At 47.4% G+C, this 19,035-nt stretch overlaps 1 protein-coding gene across 3 annotated transcripts in view; it reads left to right on the top strand.

Moving 5' to 3' along the window:
- The window catches only part of PUS10 (pseudouridine synthase 10), a 1,772,971-nt gene that overhangs the window by 336,729 nt on the left and 1,417,207 nt on the right, over window positions 1-19,035 (top strand). For 2 of the 3 annotated variants that reach the window (XM_069608030.1, XM_069608029.1), the window contains one exon: window positions 1,233-1,319. The exons of the other annotated variant lie outside the window; for it this stretch is intronic. In XM_069608030.1, the coding sequence (XP_069464131.1) occupies window positions 1,233-1,319 (87 nt within the window). The remainder of the gene's footprint in view (window positions 1-1,232; window positions 1,320-19,035) is intronic. 3 annotated transcript variants of the gene reach the window in all.

The raw sequence follows: 19,035 nt of genomic DNA on the forward strand, positions 1-19,035 counted from the left end.
CTTTCCTAATGTTTTATGTCTTGTTATTGTGTCTGTTTCCCCCTATCTTGTCTTATCTGTTATTATATCCAAATAAGTTAAACAAAACTTTTGGACTAATTATGTTTTTATCAATTATATACTTTTTGACATTACAAATGTATATAGCTTTAAAATGGCAAGTTATGTAAGTGTTTAAAAATAACCAACTCTGTATATTTACCTTTATTCAATTCTGAAAATAAAAATATTTAAACAGTAATCAACAGCAAGCTTTACCTAATCATAGATGATGCTCCAATTATTGATCCAGGTGGGGACTAAAGCAGGTGACAGAAGAGTGTATTAAGATATGTTTGAGGCTGGGGTGGAGTCAGACAGAAGCCAGACAAATTAATTACACTCAGATCTGTAAAGTGGAGGGATGTGATAAGCAATCAGCTGCGGACTAGAAGAAACTTCAATACGTGAAAAAGAATGTTGGACCAGGCACTAGCGTAGGAAGGGTGGCAGTCCAGCGGCAGGGCAGTATGTGAGACGCTGAAGTTATGAGGAGAAAAGGTAGGTTTAGATCCACCAGCTTCTGGCTCGATTAAAGGTTCACTTTACTCTCCAAGGCTGGGTTTCAAGTCCACCCTTACGGTGTAATAATTACCCAACATTGACCATCTGTGAGTACTTCTTCTATACTTGGAGTGCCAATAAGGCTTTGATGCTGGAACTGGTGGACACACCCTAATGGTTCCATGTACTCTGAGCTTCTTTGTGAATGGATTCTCTCTTTGAGCAGTTTTTCTGTGCCTCCTATAAGGGATCCTCCAATTGAAATGTTCTGTGTGGGCACTGTGTACATTAAGTAGAAGTGTGTTTTTCTGTGCGTTTCGGTGCTTAATTGTGATCCCTAATGGATAGGGTCAGATTTGGAAAGCTCACAGTATCAAATGAAGCGTAATATTGTGAGTGTATAATACTTTTAGGAATTCCATAAATGTAGTTTAGTGGCATCTCATATTGATAGGTGATCGCCAGAATAACATGATGGAGTATTTGTATACTCTTTATATGTCTAGTAATTTTAGGTTCACTTGTCTACTCACTCCAGCCCATAAGTGCAGGGTGGAATGTGTTCCCTTCACTGCACTATATTCTGTTTAAGATAAAGGTGGGTATGATTACAAAAAGTCCTGTCTTTAAGAATGGCAATTAACCTTTTCCTGTGATTTCTGTAAACTGTAGGATTGTGCTCTTTGCAGGTATGTCTCAAGGTTGGGTCTGCTGGCCACGAATATAAAAGCTTTGTTTTCTCAGTGTCTCTTCCCCCGCAACTATCTGTCAGAGAGGTAAGTCATTCTCACCTTTAACCAGCCTTACAGATGTAGCCCACAGTATGTCTTATATTATTATTTGTGTCTTTCGTACAAAACATCAACAGGCCATCATCCGTAGATCCAGTACTTGCATCAGCAATATTATGTTTCACTGACAGTGTACTTATTAAATGTGTGTTCTGTCTGGACTGATGGGGAAAAACACATTACTTTAAGGTATTTACAAAAATGTAATAATTTGCCTCGTTTAGCACAGTCAAAATACCCAGTAAAAATGCTGGGGTTCATCCAGAATTGAGGAATCAAGGGTGCTGCAGAGGTTTTCCACTCTGTGGCATCATTGCCATCCCCTTCGTTTGTGGCTGAGCCTGGCTTTTTCAGTTGCTGAGAGAAGGGAAACCTAGCATAGATCCGTAGTTGCTTTGAGGTTCATGTGGAAGAGGAACCCAATAGGGCCAGCTTATCAACTTGAGTCCCATCTTACAAACTTGGTTCCTGTGTTGATGCACCGATTCAAGAACACCTGGAAATAGTGTATTTTAATTCGAAGGGGTCAATTTCCTCTTAATCCCTGGTGTTTTAAGTGCATGTCTCGAGACCTAAACCAATTCCTTACATCCAAATTATACCCTATGATTTTTCAGTAACGATGCTTTAAAGTGCTCTTGAATTCTACTGTGGTTGTGTGATAGAACAAATTCAGGTAGGATGTCAAACATGGTTGAGATGAAAAAGTGCTTCTTAACATGATCTGCTACTGTCTGTCGAAGGACAAATGTGAGCTCAAGATTTCTAATTCCCTGGCTGGCACGTGTAATGCCAGCATCCCTTCTTCAAAGACACTCGAGAGCCTGGTCACCTAGAGGAAAGCATGGTTGTGCATGATAGCCCACAATTCAGGGAGCAGCATTGTGTGAGTACTCTTTTGCAGCTCATGGACTTGTCCTCCACTTGAACGTTCAAGTACTGAAACAAATAAGACCCACTTTATCCTCTTCTACTATTCCTCTCCACAGGATTAAATCGTCAGCATGTTGTACTGTATTTTTTTCATTCCGTTTGTATATCCCCAACTTCTAATTGTAATCCAATATGCTTTGGGTAAAAAAAATGTATTCAGACCTGTGCAGATGGACGAATACACGTGATTAATGAATTTTAGAGAATTAACTGGTTTCCTAGGATGTTTTTTAGTGTTTCCACTCTCTTTGACGTACCTCTTATATTGCTCCCATTTTAGGAAAAATAGGGTTTGTTAGGCTAACATTAGTCGTTTTAAACCCTTTTTATCATTTTATTTTTTAAAAAAAAATTTATTAGTTTTTACAACAAACAAATATCAACCAACACTCCCGACAGTTTCGGTTTCAAGCTTCTTAGCATACATTTGCATATCTTTATTGCTGTCGTCCCTCCTCCGCCCCCCCCCCCTGAACTTGAGCTTTCTCCAATGTACTTTAGATGTCAAGTCTCTTGGGGCTCTTCCCCCTCGCTGCTTTCGGTCGTATCTTGTTTGCTTGGGCTGGTTTGGGTGGATCCCGAGAATGTGGCCACCAGTTGTCTCCATGCTGTCAGAGGTCCCACTTCGTTTTCCTCCCATTTGCTGGCTGCCTCATACCATACTACTGTTTCGGCCTCGGCCCATTTCAAGAGGTCATGCCACCATACCTCTACTCTAGGTCTTTGGGATGTTTTCCAACTCATAGCAATTCTACGTTTAGCCAGAATATAGGCCAGGTCCTTGAGTTTGCTCACGTGTTTCAAGGTGCATGGTCTGGTTAATCCCCCTACCATGCATGCCCACACAGATTCTACATCTAGCTTAATTCCCTTCTCAGTTAGGTGTTGGTTAACTTCCCCCCCCAGAATGTTCCCACCTCTGGGCATGCCCAGAACATATGAATCATCCCTGCATCCACCTCCCCACACTTGGGGCATGTTTGTACTTCTGTGCTCCTAAATCTGGTGATCTTCCGGGGGGTCATATAGGCCCTATGGGTTATATACCCATACTCGCGCCTTGAAACACTTGTGTATAGGCACGTTACAAATGCCATATCATATCATACAGCTGGACCTGTTGCAGTTTCGCATTCCTGGACACCTTTTTATGGTATCTCTGTGCCCTTTACCATTGCCTGCCTTGCATGGTTACTCCTGCCTCCTCTTCCCAATCTAGTATCAACTGGGACACCTCCTTACCCACTCTAGACATCACCAGTTCGTAGATCCGGGATACCTCATGCCCTCCTTTGAAATATTGTATATCGTTTCTATTGCCGTGTAAGGTTGTTCTGCTAACACTATTTCGGACCACCTCCCCTTCATCCGTTTGACCACTCTGGTGTAAGTAATGTATTGCCCCGGGTGTATCCCGGTTTCATCAACTATCGTTTGGAAGTCCAATTCCTTCCCCCTCTTGCCATAGATCTCCCAGAGTTGCTAAGCCTACCTGTTCCCAATATCTTCGAATCACCTTTCTTAGTTATTCATCCACCCCGCGTAGCGTCACAAGTGGTGCCTGTGATGAGCATGTGGTCGGGTTACCAATAGTTCGGCATGCCTTGTGCCATGTCTTCCAGCCTAGTTTCAACAATCTCGATCGCCCTTTTAGCTCCGATTTGGGTAGCCATATCAGTTTTTTAGAAAAATATGGGTCACATTCATCCCTTAGCAGTCTGGATTTTGCCGTTGTGTCTTCCGACAGCCACCTAGCGACATATTGTAGCTGCCCGGCCAAATGGTATATCTCAAAGTTCGGCAGGTTTATTCCCCCTCTGTCATATGTGTTCTGTAATTTCCATGGGGCAATTCTGTTTCTGGTGTTGTGCCAAAGAAAACCTCTGCAAAGACTCTGTAGTTTAATAAAAAAGCGCCTGGGCAACATGTATGGGATGTTTATGAAAACGTGTAGTAGCCTGGGCAAGACCACCATCTTCAGCAAAGCCGCCCTCCCCACCATGGCTAGGGGGAGCTTCGCCCAGAACCCCATGCTGTTTTTAATGTTTTCTACTGCTTTTTCCGTATTATATTTGTGTTTGTCTCCTATCGTGTGATATATGTTGATCCCCAGGTATCTAAACATTCTAGTCTCCCAGGCTACCTACAAGGTTGGTAAATTGTCCTGTGGGACTCCTTTGTATCTTCTTAAGGGAAACATGCATGATTTTTTCGCGTTAACCGCTATACCGGAGAGTGTCGCATAGCGCTCCATCGCCTCCAAGATATATTGTAAGTTTTCCTCCGGGTACCGCAGGTACAGCAGCACATCGTCTGCATACAATGATATCAACTACGGTCCCCCCTTAGTGTGAAACACTATCTCTTCATATTGTTGTCTTAGATAGATTGCTAGAGGTTCTAGTGCTAGGACATACAGCATTGGGGACCATGGGCAGCCCTGTCTAGTACCTCTGCTGAGTTGCCATTTGTCTGAGATGATCACTCCCGTTTTAACTCTGGCTAGTGGGGAGATGTACACCAGTTTCACCCAGCTCAGATACCCAGGTCCCATCCCATATTCCTTCAAGGCTGGCATCAGCTAAGGGCATCTTACAGAGTCAAAGGCTTTCACTGTGTCTAGCAAGAATATTGCTATTTCACATGGGTCGCCTTCCGCATGTTCTATGATGTGGTGAAGCCTTCTATGGTTATCAGATATACTTCTACCTGGGACATATCCAGTCTGATCGGGGTGTATGAGTTTATTACCTGTTTAAGTCTATTCGCCAGCACCGCAGTGAGAATTTTACTGTCCTGGTTTAGCATGGATAGCGGTCTGTAAGACCCACAGTCTGTGCTTGGCTTATTGGGTTTAAGGAGAGGAATGATTATCGCCTCCCTCAGGGATTCCGGCAGTCTCCCCTTCTCGAAGGCCTCATTTAGCATTGCTAATAACGCGGGGAGCACCTCCTGCCTGTACGTTTTGTAGAATTTGCTAGGGAGCCCGTCTGCCCCAGGGGCTTTGCTGGTGGGCAAGAGTTTGACCACTGTCTCTAGTTCCTCTATTGTAATTGGGGCATCTAGGTTCTCCCTATCTTCTGCACTCAGTTTGGGTAATCCTATATCCAACGTCTCCTGCATCTCCTGCTCTGCCACCTCCCCAGCGCCCTCGAATAGGTGTTGGTAGAATTTAAGGGATCCCTCGTTTACGCTCTCCTGGGTGTCCCATAGTTGGCCTGTTTCTCCCTTTATCGCTGATCGCTGATCTGGGTGTCTCGCTTTTATATAGCCATGCTAGCAGCCTTCCCGGTTTGTCCCCTCCCAATGTTGCCTTTCAATGTATTTTTTATAATTTAAGTTGCATAATCTTTCCCAGAGCCCGCCACATTCTTGTTGTAATTGACTCAGTCTCGACTTCCTCCTATGAGGTGTCCCCTCTTTTCATGATTGATTCTATTTTCCTTTTGGTCTCTTGTAATTCTCGCACTATGCCCCCTTGGAGCCCTTTGGAGTTGGATATGGCCGCCCCCTTACCACTACCTTAAAAGCCTCCCACAGAGTACCCTCTGACTCTACACTGCCAGTGTTATTTTCAAAATATTCGGTTAGGTCCTCCCGGAATACATTATCTTTCAGTGCTTCGGCTCTGAGCCTCCACGTTGGAATCCTGGCTCTGGGGGGATGGTGTCGCCACGCCAGAACCAGGCGGGAGTGGTCTGATAGTATCCTTGTTTTATATTCTGACCTTACAATCTCCCCGATGATTTCAGGTGTGGCGAACATGTTGTCCAGTTGCGTGTATAGCTTTTGTGGGGCAGCATAGTGTGAATAGTGCCTATCATTCGGGTAATGTTGCCTCCATACGTCTTCCAGCCGGAAATCTCCCAGCATGGCCTGTAGGGTTTTAGCTGCGGGGGCAGGTCTGTCTAGTTACGTGTCTGATCTGTCCATTTTGGGATTTAGCGTGCAGTTGAAGTCCCCTCCCCATATGACCGCGCCTCCTGGGTTGAGGCTGATTTTGCTATATAATGTCTTGAAATAGGCTACTGTGTCCTGATTGGGGGCATATGTGTTGATGATGCACAGCTCTCTGTTTTCTTTTTTTTATTAGACTTCTCTTTATTGTTTCCATAAAACCAAATAAAAAACATTAAACTGAACCCCCCCGTCCCTCCTGACCAGCAAAACCCCTGCCACAGCACCAGTGGTCCTCCGCCCGCCCCCACCCCCAGCCGCTTCCCATCCAGCCTTTCAGCCTTAGATGTCTAACAGCTTAAGTCTTTGAGGGCACCATTGCTCCCTAGCTCTCTGTTTTCTAACATACCCCGCATCACATCCTTCCGTCCTGCTCCACTGTGGCCTGCGACAGTTGGAAGGGTACATGTGGTGCTACCCAGGTGATTACCCCCCTGGCATATGGCGAATACGTTGCCCCAACGGTGGTTCCCCTCCATTTTTTCTTTATCACCTCCTGTTTCTCTTAGGTAGGTGGGTTTCTTGTAATAGGGCTATGTCTACCTTCTGCCTTGTCAGGTACATCATGACCTTGTTTCTCTTCAAATAACTATTGAGTCCCCTGATGTTCCAGGTAAGTATTCTAAGGTCTCCCATCTTCATCCATATCCCGCATAGTCTGTGTCCCCCCCATGCCTTGCACCCCATGTATGCTTTTGCATGGATATAAGCTTGCTCACTAACTATTTACACTACAAACTCCCCAACTTTCCCCCCACCCTCCTCCCTCCTGGTCCCCAACTGTTTCCCAGCTCCATCCCTGGATCTCAGGCTATCCCGCATTTTGTCCTATCCTGGCTAAGCCGGTATTAGGAACACAGCAGGGTGTTGCCACACTATTGGCAACCGCACTAATCTATCTACTGGGGTATGAGTGTGGGTTCTCGGTGTCTTCTGTATTTGCCCGGCCATATTCTAGGTTCATCTCCCGATTAGTGTTTATGGGTCTATATTCCAGCCCCACTGACGTTGTTTATACAGCACCTCGGTCTCTGTGCATAGTCGTTTCATTTGTCCCTCTCGCCATCCCGCTGGTCGTCTGTTCCTGGTGGGCCGTTCTGCGCATCCAGCCATGTCGTTGCTTCCTCCGGGGTCTCAAAAAGGAGTGCTCTATTTTTGTGGAATACTTTCAGTTTCGCTGGGTACATAAGCATGTATTTATAGCCCACCTCTCGTAGTTGTCTTTCAAGTGGATTGTGTCCTCCAACGTATTCCTCATCTTAGATGATGTATTCCATCCAGCTTCTGCTGCTTCAGAAAATGTTTTCGGCAGAGGGCGCCGTGCGTCGATGTCATCGAGACGATGGTCCCTCGAAGGCCTCCGTCGAGGGTGACGTCATCGGGTGTATAAGTAGCACACGCGGCGCCCGTTGGCCTCAGTTACGTTTTTCCACAGTATATGTTGCTTTGGAGAATCGGCACACCTCGAGTTCTGTGAATAAAGACAAATAATAACGAATATGTCCTCGTCATCGACACCGACCACGACCCTGAGATCGGGTTTCAAAAAGTGCAAGTCGTGCGTTTCAAAAATGTCGATCACCGACCCGCCCCGAGAGTGTTTGTGGTGCCTCAGAGAAGGCTACGACATGGAAGACTGAACGAAGTGTCAGGCGATGACGGGAAAGGCCTTGCCAGAGGGGAGGGGAAAACTGCAGGTAGGTCGTAAATCCGACCGTAAAGCCTCTAGCGTCGAGTCGAAGATCCATGAGGAGATATCTCCTTGACGCGAAAGCCATCGGTCCAGGTCCCGAAGCGATTCCCATCGCTCGTCCTCTTCGACGAAAAAATTGAAGAAATGACGCCACAGGTCCCCCCTCCACTTCGTCCTCTGACGAATCCCCAAAAAGGATGAAATGTCCCACAAAACATTCATCATCCAAAGACCGTCCGAGACCGAACATAACCTCGAAGGGCAAGTCTTCGAAAAGCACCTCGACGCCCTCGAAGCCAACACTGTCGAAGACGGGTACTACGTAAACGTCTTTGTCGATGTCGACCCCGAAGCCCTTGACCCCGAAACTTCCAGTTCGGCAAGATCAGCCAGGAAGAGGGAAAGAAAAGGGTAAAACACCTGTGATGCCTTCAGGACCCATTAGCACTCCTCCTCCACCTCTCCCAGAAAAGGTTTTCAAACCTCTCCCTAGGAAGGAGTTTTTAAAGTCCTTGACCTCAATTTTTGAGGAACAGGAGAAATCTGATGAGGAGAATGTACCTTCTGGGCTAGAATATGGCACTCCAAATGTCCCAGAATGCCTGATTTCAGAAGAAAGCAGGATGAGGGATCTGGTTGAATCACTGCACAATGCAAGTGTTATTGATACGTCTCCTGAAAATGATTTTGGTAGACCAGAGCCAGGTGAACATGCTAGTCCATCATACTGCCAATTAATGACTAAAGTAGTAGATTATTTAGAATGGGCCAGACCTCCAGCCCAATTTGTCCAAGATGATCTTACAGACATATTAGACCATGGTCCTACTGAAGACCCAATTCTACCGTTTCACGTAGCCTTGCAAAATAGGGTGACCAAAAATTGGGAGACTCCGGATTCTATTCCTCCAGTGAATAAATCCCTTGCTTCAAAATACCGCCCTGCCAGTAGCGACCCCGGCTATCTGTCCAAATATCCCACTCCCGAGAGTTTGGTCATACAGGCAGCCACAGCCTCTAACAAACTAGCGTACCCTTCTATCCCTCCAGACAGGGACGATAAGCGTGTGGATGGCTGGGAACGGAAGGTATTTTCAGCTGGGAGTATGGCATTAAAATCAGCCAACTCCACGTGCCTTGGCAAAGTTTTCGTACACTCTGTGAGAGTGCATTGCGATGGCGGCAGAGCACATACCAGAAGGGGAAGAAAGGGAAGGATTCCTAGCCATCGTTGGAGATGGAAAGGAGGCTATGCAGGAATCCCTTGAATCTGGTTTGGACACTGTTTGATAGTGTGAGCAAGTCCATGGGCACTAGCACGGTAATGCGCAGATTTGCATGGTTACGGAAGTCGGGTTTCGCACCAGATGTGCAGAACCGTCTTCTAAACATGTCCTTTGATGGGTCTCACCTTTTTGGCAGCAAGGCTGACAAGAGCCTTGAGGGGTTGTAGACCTCAAACGCAGCTGCCAAGTCTTTGGGAGCTGCCATCAGGCAACCTCAGCCTTTTCGTGCGACAAGTCAATCTTGGAGGGGACGATCCTATCGTTACTACTCCTCATATGGAAGGGCGAGAGGAATGGCCAGTCAAAGGGGCCAAAGAAAGGCCACTCGCGGTGGACAAGCAAAACGTGCAAAGCCAGCTCCAGCTACAGCCTCTTTGCCATCAGTGGCTGCAGCAACCGCCACAAAACCGCTTTGAGGACTTACATCACAAGACACCTCTAGGAGGCAGGCTGTCACAGCATCTGCAAGAATGGCGAGCCATTACTTCAGATGTTTGGGCTCTAGAAATAATAGCCCAAGGTTACTGCCTTCCTTTTCTAACACAACCTCAAAGCAATCCACCAGGGAGACACGCTTTGAAGTTTTCAGACCCGCTCCTACAGCAGGAAGTTTTAACCCTGCTGGAAAAAGTTGCTATAGAACCGGTACCGGCAGCGGAGAGAAACAAGGAATGGTACTCCCCGTATTTTTTGATCCCCAAAAAGGACGGAGGACTGAGACCCATCTTGGACTTAAGAAACTTGAGCTAGTTCCTCAGGAAGGACAAATTCAAGATGGTCACCCTTTTTCAGATCCTTCAGGCCCTTCACCTTCAGGATTGGTTGGTGTCATTGGACCTCCAGGATGCTTATTTTCATGTGCTGATTTATCTCAAGCACAGGAAATACCTGAGGTTTGTAGTTGGCGACTCACACTATCAGTTTTGAGTCCTGCCATCCGGATTGACCTCCGCCCAGAGGGTCTTCACCAAACTGATGGTAGTGGTGGCAGCGCACCTCAGGAGAGGGGGATTCACGTGTACCCCTACCTGAACGATTGGCTGATCAGAGCACGTTCTGCCGAACAAGCACTAGATCACCTGAAAGTCACCTGCCACTTCCTCCACAGACTGGGCTTCTCCCTCAATTTCAAGAAGTCACAAATGACACCTTCTCAACGGCTCCAATATATAGAAGCCGTATTAGACACATCCCTGTGAAAGAGCTCGCCTCCCAAATCGAAGACATTTTTCAGATGGTTTCCAAAATTCCCAAAATCTTCAGGCCTACGACTTCTTAAGATCACTCAGCCTCATGGCATCCTGCATTTTTCTGGTGCCAGAGGCACGTCTGAGAAAGAGATCCCTTCAATGGGCTCTAAAGACTCAATGGTCCCAGTTCTCAGGTCGAATGACGGATCTTTTCCAGATTCCGAACAAAGTTTGTCAGGATCTTCTATGCTGGACTTGTTCAGAGAATATCCTGAAAGGAGAACTTTTTTGACAACCATGGCCGGAGATCACAGTAGTGATTGACTGCTCACTCAAAGGGTGGGGAGCTCATGCCAACGATCTGACAATCAGCAGTCGTTGGTCTCCATCGGAGTCCAAACTACACATCAACCTTCTGGAGCTGAGAGCAATCAGACTAGCGCTAAAAGCTTTCCTGCCGTCTATCAGAGGAAAGAATGTCCTGATAATGTCGGACAACACAGTGGCTATGCATTATCTAAACAAAAGAGGAGGTGTAGGGTCACTACCTCTGTGCAGAGAGGCAATGCAGCTCTGGTATTGGGCAATTCAAGAAGGAATCTCTTTAACAGCAGTTCACCTGGAGGAGAATATGATGGCAGATGATCTGAGCAGGCAGAGCACGGTGTCCCTCGAGTGGGAACTGGCTCAGGAAGTCATTCAAGAGATCTTCGCCCTTTGGGGAACCCCTCAAGTATACCTATTTGGGACCTGAAGCAACCGGAAGTGCGAAAGGTATTGCTCAAGGGAATTTCCCCCGAGAGGAGCCCTGGGGGACGCGTTCGTAGTGGTGTGGAATTTCCCACTATTATACGCCTTCCCTCCGATTCCTGCCATTCCTCAGGTCATCAGGAAATTGAGACGCTTCGGGAGCCACATGATCCTAATTGGCCCAGATTGGGCCAGGAGAACATGGTACCCGGATCTTCTAGACATGTCCATCTCTCCACCAGTACGTCTTCCTCAGAGAGAGAACCTTCTCTCTCAAATGGAGGGTCAGGTTCTCCATCCAGAGGTCAAAACGCTCAACCTTCACGCTTGTTATCTGAAAGGCTGAGATATAAGGATTGGAAACTTCCAGATGACGTAATTGAGGTATTGCTTTCGGCAAGAAGACCAGCAACAAAGTCTCTATACCGTTGCCGTTGGAAAAAGTTTTGCAACTAGATGTTGACCCTTTTTTATGTCCTATTCCGGAAGTATTGTCCTTCCTCCTGTCCCTAGCACACAAAGGTCTAAATGTGGGAACCATTAAAGGTTATCTTGCGGCGCTTTCCATCTTCAAGCGCTCGTCGGAAGAATGCTCCTATTTCAAAATTGCTTTTGATAATACAATTCTTAAAAGGACTCACAAATGTGTTTCCTCCTCATCTGTTTCAAGTTCCAATTTGGGATCTCAATCTAATCTTAAGATTCTTAATGTGTGCTCCTTTCGAGCCTATGCACACTTGCCCATTAAGATTACTAACATGGAAAACTGCTTTCCTAGTTGCGTTAACATCTGCAAGAAGAGTGAGCGAATTGCAGGCACTGTCTTCTGGGCCACCCTATACTGTGTTCCACAAGGACAGAGTTGTGTTGAAGGTTAAACCCTCATTTTTACCAAAAGTGGTATCTGAGTTTCATTTAAGTCAAAAAATTGTTTTACCCGCATTCTATCCTCCACACCATCCTAGTAGGGAGGAGGAAAGATTACACAGGTTGGATCCAAAAAGAGCTTTAAGCTTTTACATCTCTAGGCTTTCTAGGCTTAGAGTGGACAATCAACTGTTTATTGGCTACACAGGGAAGAGATTGGGTCAGTCAGTGACAAAGGAAATAATATCACGCTGGATTGTGCTGTGTATTTCAGAATGCTACAGATTAGCACAAAAAGACCCACCAGAAGGTCTAAGGGCTCATTCCACCAGAGGCATTGCCTCGTCGACAGCCCTACAAAGAGGAGTTCACATAAGGTCCATTTGTGAAGCAGCAACTTGGTCTTCGCTGCATACTTTTTCAAAATTCTATAGCCTGGATGCTTCCCAGTCTAAGGAGCTGAATTTTGGTAAAGCAGTACTATATTCAGCCATCTAAGAGTATCGAAAAAATCTAGTCTCTCCTCCAGAGAAATTGTCCTTACTGCTTTGGGAGTGTATCTAAGATGAGGAATAAGTTGGAGGACACAATCCACTCGAACCACAAGTTACTTACCAACTAGTAACCTTAGAGGATGTATTCCATCCAGCTTCAGCAAAAAAATTCGGCAGAGGGCGCCGTGCGTCGAGTCGATGGTCCCTCGAAGGCCTCCGTCGAGGGTGACGTCATCGGGTGTATAAGTAGCACGTGCGGCGCCTGTTGGCCTCAGTTCTGTTTTTCCCCTTTCATTATCGATTTTTCACTGTGTAGATTGTGCCGGCAGACAGGTATTTGCCTTGCGAGAGCTTTGGAGTGGCAATAACCCGGAAAAATATACAGAGGGGTAGGTTGGGAGGGCGATGAAGAATACGTTGGAGGAACATCCAATCGAAAGAACGTTACCAGTTGGTAAGTAACTTGTTCTTTTACTGTTTGTAGTTTAGCCTCCGTCTCTGCACCTGAAGTGTGTAGTCCAGGTATGCTGTTCTAGACGCAGATGCTCTTCGTATCGTTCCCCCTTTTCGGAAGTTTTCCAGGATTTTCTCTCTGTCCCGGTAGTTCAATATCTTGGCACTAATCGGTCTGGGGGGGATGGGTTCTCCAGGCACGGGCTTCCTAGTTAGTGCTCGGTGTGCTCTTTACACCGCGAATCCTTGGGTCAGTGCTCTTCCGTCGATTTCTTGCAGCAGCATAATTTCCACATAGTCTGTGGAGTTTGCCCCTTCCTCGCCTTCAGGAAGCCCGACGATACGAATGTTATTCCTTCGGGCCCGCCCTTCGGCCTCTTGAGCCCTGTTTTCCACGTTGTTCACTTGCTGGCGCAACAAATGAATCTCCGATGCGTGAGTTGCGCAGGCAGTTGTATTTGATTGGACTTCCTGTTCCAGCTCGGCCGTGCGCTCAGCTATCGTTCTCACATCCTGTTTCAGAAGATTCACATCCACTTGTAGTGCATCAATTTTGAATTTGAGCGATGTTTTGAGGTTTGCCATGGCTGCCTCCAGTTTGGTTTCCCATGAGGCCTTCAGGTCTGATATCGCTTCCAAAATCTGCTGGTCACTGCGCCCAGGTTTTGCCTGTTTGCATGTTTCTGTGTTTGCTCCTGGCTCCTTCCGCTGTTTGCAGTGTTTTGGTGTAGTCTTCCATGGAGGGTTGCTTTCTTTTGGATTTAGGCAGTTTGGATGCCATTGCCGCGTCTTTAGGTGTTTCTGCCTGAGATAGTTAGGGTCTGGGGGTCCTTTATGCTAGTATGTGCCAGCTGTTTCTGCTCCTCGTTCTGTATTTGGAGGCGCTTGGTTGACTAGCTGGGGCTTGGATGCACCTGCTATTAGCAGTGTTTCGGTGGGGTTCATTATCTTGCTGCTCCACGTTCGCCTCGGGGCTCCTTATTTATCCCACCATGTCCAGCTTCTTATCTTGTGGCTACTTCCCTGGACTTGGGTTCTGTTCAGGTGTTTTCTGCCCTTCTGGGGGGGTGCCCCTCCTTACAGGCGTCGGTGGTTGCCCTCTTTGCCTGGCTAGATGCGGTCCCCTGCCCTTCTAGTCATTGTTGTTTGTTCCATTTTCTTATTTTGGGGGGGGGGGCTCTGTTATGTTTATTGTGGCACTTTTCTCATCTAGTGCCCTAGCCATATGATGGCGAGGGGGGCCTTAAATGTGTCCCAGGCACAGGCCCCGTTTACTTGCGTGACCGTCTCTGTGTTTGCACAGTTTGGCTGCCCTGCCAATCCGGGACTTCACCTCATGTGGGGCTTTACTTTCTGCTGGCTTGTGACAGCAACCCCCAGATCCACGGGAGCTTTGTTACTATACTTTGGGTGCTGTGGACCTTGCAAGCATACGCGTCTATGTTCCTAGCTCCGTGGGAGCAGCCATGCTCTGCCGCATGGTGGGCTTCCTCTGGCGCTGCGTGACTCAGTTCGTCAGCGGCCCCTCCTCACCTTGGCTTGGGATCGATGTGCAGTTTCCGTGTGCAATGGGGCTGTGGGACGTCCGAACCCTCCGTATTGTTAATCGGCTGTCCTGCTTCCTCACATGCATGGGACATTCATGTGGCCTCTCACCGGTCTTACTCCTTGCTTCTATTCCGGCCTCTCTGGAGCTCGCTGTGCTCTGCTTTTCTCCTCTTGACTCCTCCGCTTTGCGGAGACCGAGATCTCATGTCCCGTCGGATGCCGGTTGCCCCGTGTCCCGCTTTGCAGCCACAGTGTTTATGGGTTCATGGTGCACTGTACCAGGGGTCACAATGTTCCATAGGTCCTACGTTCAGGTCACGTCTTCGTGCCACGCGTCGCAGGGGTCCTCTCGCACCTCCATCTCTCACGCAGACATAGTTGTTGTCCAGCTATCTCTTCAGGTGGGTGTGTGACTTTTAAACTATAAGTCCCGTTTCGTGTGCATATTGCTGCCCTCCGCCTCGCATTTGCTTTTTTTCCCCATTCGGGTCCTTTGTTTTGCAGGTGGCCATTTTGGTTTTGCCCTGATAGAGATCCTGCGGGCCGTTTATTACTTATCTCTTCTGCTTCTTCCCGGTTTTGGTTGTGGTTCAGGGCTCTATGTTCTACACGCATTCCCCCAGTCGCCACTCCTTTTGGGGGCCGTGTGCGTTCGGTTTGTCGGGCGGACTTGTGAAGGCTTCTTCAGGATCATCAGGAGCTCCAGAGCCACCCAGCCGCTCACATGGCTAGTTAGCCACTTCCCCTCCAACCCTTTTTATAGTTCTATGTTTTAACAGACTGTAACACTTGCCTCTTCCCTCTTTCTTCATCAGTCTCTTATGCTGCTTCTCTGTGAGTCTCCAGCAGTCCGAGTGGTTTCTTCAGCCTTCTTAGTATGCAGGGTAGATGCAAGACTGCAGCAGACTCAATGGCGTCTTTAGCCTTTTTGCAAGTTCTTTTAAGGGTGACTGTGCAATCTCCAGGGGACCTTACACCTGTTCACAAACCCTATTGCAAGAGTCAGTTTCAGCAGTCTTATCAGTACTGTCCAACTTATTTTCAGGCTCTCAGGAGAGTTCAGCAACTCCAGCGTCCTCTCCTTTTTATTCCCATACTCGAACTCCCATGCTGACGTTTTGTCTGGCTTTTTATTGCTAAATCGCCCATCCTCCTCCCCTTTTTCTTGTGCTATTCTGAGCCTGTTTAATTACTGGCTCTTGTCATGGGGCTTGAGGAACAGGCCACTCACAAACGTGGCAAGCCAAGTAGTAGTAGTTTTTATTCTTACTTTTGCAAAGTTTGAACATGTCAGGGAAAGGACATAGAATAAACGGAGGATGGCCTGGTTGGCATGGTGGAGGTGCTGAAACAAAAAGGAGGTGTCTAAATTTCTTTTTTAAAAAGGATGGCCTATTTGACAAATCCAGGGAATTAATTCCCTCTCCCCAAGGGGAAGCTACTCCCTTTGGGACTAGGGAGGTCAGCCTGCTAAGCTTGACACGGCTTAGGGGACAGGGAAAGTGAAAACCCACTGGGGGTGACCCCTCTCCCCCTTTGAAAGGACAGTAAATCCCTAGGTAGGGATGTGTTACTCTCCTGTCCCGATGAAACAATAAGGTTGACGTTTATGTGAGAATTGATGTCTAATGAGGTTCCACTTCAGGTATCAACAGCTGGTATGATTTCTGACCCTTCTCGGATACCATCTTTCAACTGGCCCAGAAAACCAGATATAAGCACGCCTCACCTCTGCCCAGGAGGGGAGATTGTATCCGCATGCGCAGAATCAAAGAGAAAGACCCCCAGAGACACACAGGAGAGGACGTCTCCTGGGAGGGGTTACCTGCATAGACGGACACACACCCAGTGTGGTGTCTTGGCCCACCGAGCAAACCGTAGAATGCGCGGTGAAGCAACCGGGACACATAAGAGCAGAGCCAGATGGACAAGCCCATTGCGGCTGGACACAGAGCCGTCATCGACATCTCGCCAGGAGCTGGTGAGAAGGGAGCATCCGCTCCAGCAGCAATGAAGGCATTCCATATAACAAAGACCATGCCACCATCGATAACTGCCATATAACAAAGACCATACCACCATCGGATAACCCCTGACCCAAGGAGCACGCTGCCAAGGAGAAAAATGCGGATGCTCAGGGAATGTTAGGCAGAATCCTGTGCAGTTCCCTTGGGGAACACTGCAAAAAGATTAAGACTACAGGAGCAGCAGTAAACCCAATTGGTAGCAGTCCGCACCACCCAGATTTACCTGGTAGCTGTGGCTGAGCAGTCAGACTTCTCTCAAGAAGAGTAGGGCAGTATGCAGAGTATACACAATAGGGCCAAAACACAGTAGAGCAAACAAACACTGACCAGAGCTTTGTATAAAAAGTATATAGTTATTTATTTAAAAACACACTTGAAGTAATATACCAGCACTCATAAGTAAAAGCAAGTTAAAACACAATCAGGTAAAGTATACACACCTCCCTTAATAACCATCAGACAAGTCAGGGTTAAAGCACACTATATGTTAAGACAGGAGTGAGCGCTTAACCTAGATGGCACTACAATAGTTTAAAAAGGGGAAGAAAAGGCAGAGCATAAAACAAAACATTTACCAACACTTTTTAAGAGGCATAGCAAAGGGAAGAAAGGCAGGTTATACTGTAGAGCCAGAGTTCATAGGCCAGGCCCACTTTAAGTGGAGCAAGCGAAAATGTGCCCAGGATCACACGGTTTAAAGTGCACTAAAAGTCTTTGCAGAGTGTCAAAAAAGGAGTTGGAATAGTTCCAGAAACAAAGTTTAGCAGGTCTGGGGCCAACCCAGTATAGAAGTCAAGGATTTAGGGGACACCTTGAGCACTCTGTAGAAAGGGAGGCCAGTCAGGACACAGTACCTTAAATGGGAAGGAATCTCCAGCGGGGGCAGTTGTTCCTGGTAGTGGTTGCAGTTCGTTGTTCCAGCCAGAGGAAGAGAGGATCTCGTCGTGGAGGAAGCCTGGAGTCGTTGCACTGCCCAGGGATGAAACCAGCCGCAGAGTTCCCCATTTAAAAGGTGCAGTCCTTTTATTCGCGGTCAAAAGTGGTGAGCTTGGCTATCCTGCCGCCGGGGTGCTTGGCACGGGCGATTCGACAAAGTAATGCTTCTGGGAGCGAAAGAGGGCGAACTGGTTGGTCCCACCAGCTTAAAGGGGAGAAGACTCTCCAGCAGAAGATCTTCCCTGTCGTTGGAAAAGTGGTGAGTTCGTTGCAGCAGGGCTTCACCGGTGGTGTCGTCAGGTTGCAGGTGGCTCAGCTTCTTCCTTGTCGGATTCTTAGGTCCTGTGGCGACTTCTGAAGTTCCAGTCCCAAAGGCCCTGCTTTTATGCAGAAAACCCCCCATTCATCAGCCTAGCTGTCAATCACACATGCTAAGTGTTGAGCCGAGTGGCTCACCACTGGGCCAATCAGAGTAGAGTGTGACTTGGGTTGCTAAGGCAATGCAGTCCACGGTGCCAATTCCCCCCTCCACCCTTCTTGTGGAACCTAGACAGAGTGGCACCACTTGGAGGGCTTCTGTGGAGAAGCCCGCCAAAATAGTGGAACAAAGGGCTCAACCTTGGTCAAAGTTACAGAGACGGACACAAACGCCATTTTAGAATCGAGTTCTGGCAAAAAGACCCAACCGGTGATTTAATATTAAATAAATAAACCAGCGGTATCTTTAACATTGCACCAAAAAGTGGTGCATTTAAAATGAATGGGAAAATCCCATAGAGAATATTCCAGTGGAATATTTTGCGTGGTAACCACTGCCACCAGCCAGAAACTTGACGAGGGGGGACGGGACAGTGCCCCCTCGAAAACAGACCCAGAGGCATTCGAATTACCCCGTACCAGTACTTCCATAATATGATGGTTTGTACTGGTTCTGTTCACAATTTTGGACTAGTAAAGCCAATGGTGACTTTACATGCCCTGGGAGACAGTAGTCAATCCCAGGGTATGGAGTCTATGTTTGGAGGTCACTGTGACACCCCTGTGGTACTGCACTGAGGGTGCTGTGTACCACACATACAGAAAGACAGATGATTGTAACGCTCACCTGATTCCCACGGAGGCGCCGATCTGTTCTGGACTGCTATGACCTCTTCTAAGGTGATGCGCAGGACTCGGAAGACGGACTGGACCGGACCCCCAAACCTCGCCTGTCTGGCCCGTAGAAGAATCCTTCTGTAGATGGAAAAGGGGATTAACTGTCTGCTGGATAATGTGTCGGATTCCCCCCCTTCCCCCTCTCACGCTCCTCAAACCCCCTCCGCGATTCCCCGTAGAGTCTCACCTTAGAGTCTGAAAGGACGAGCTCTCCATCCTGCTTCCGATGCAGGGGCGCGTTGATTTCCAGTTACTTCACTGGATCTCGGATTTGGTGAGTATTCAACTCCGCTTGACTTTTCCGATATGAGGCCGTAAGTATTCAGTTGAAAAAGTTCAAGCCTTAATTGTCAGTTGTCCTTTTCTCTATTTCAGATGTAAGATGAAGCATCCGCGTAGAGGAATGGATTCG

This window comes from Ambystoma mexicanum, chromosome 4q (assembly GCF_040938575.1).
Source record: "Ambystoma mexicanum isolate Mex_15411 chromosome 4q, UKY_AmexF1_1, whole genome shotgun sequence".
Lineage (NCBI taxonomy): Eukaryota > Metazoa > Chordata > Amphibia > Caudata > Ambystomatidae > Ambystoma > Ambystoma mexicanum.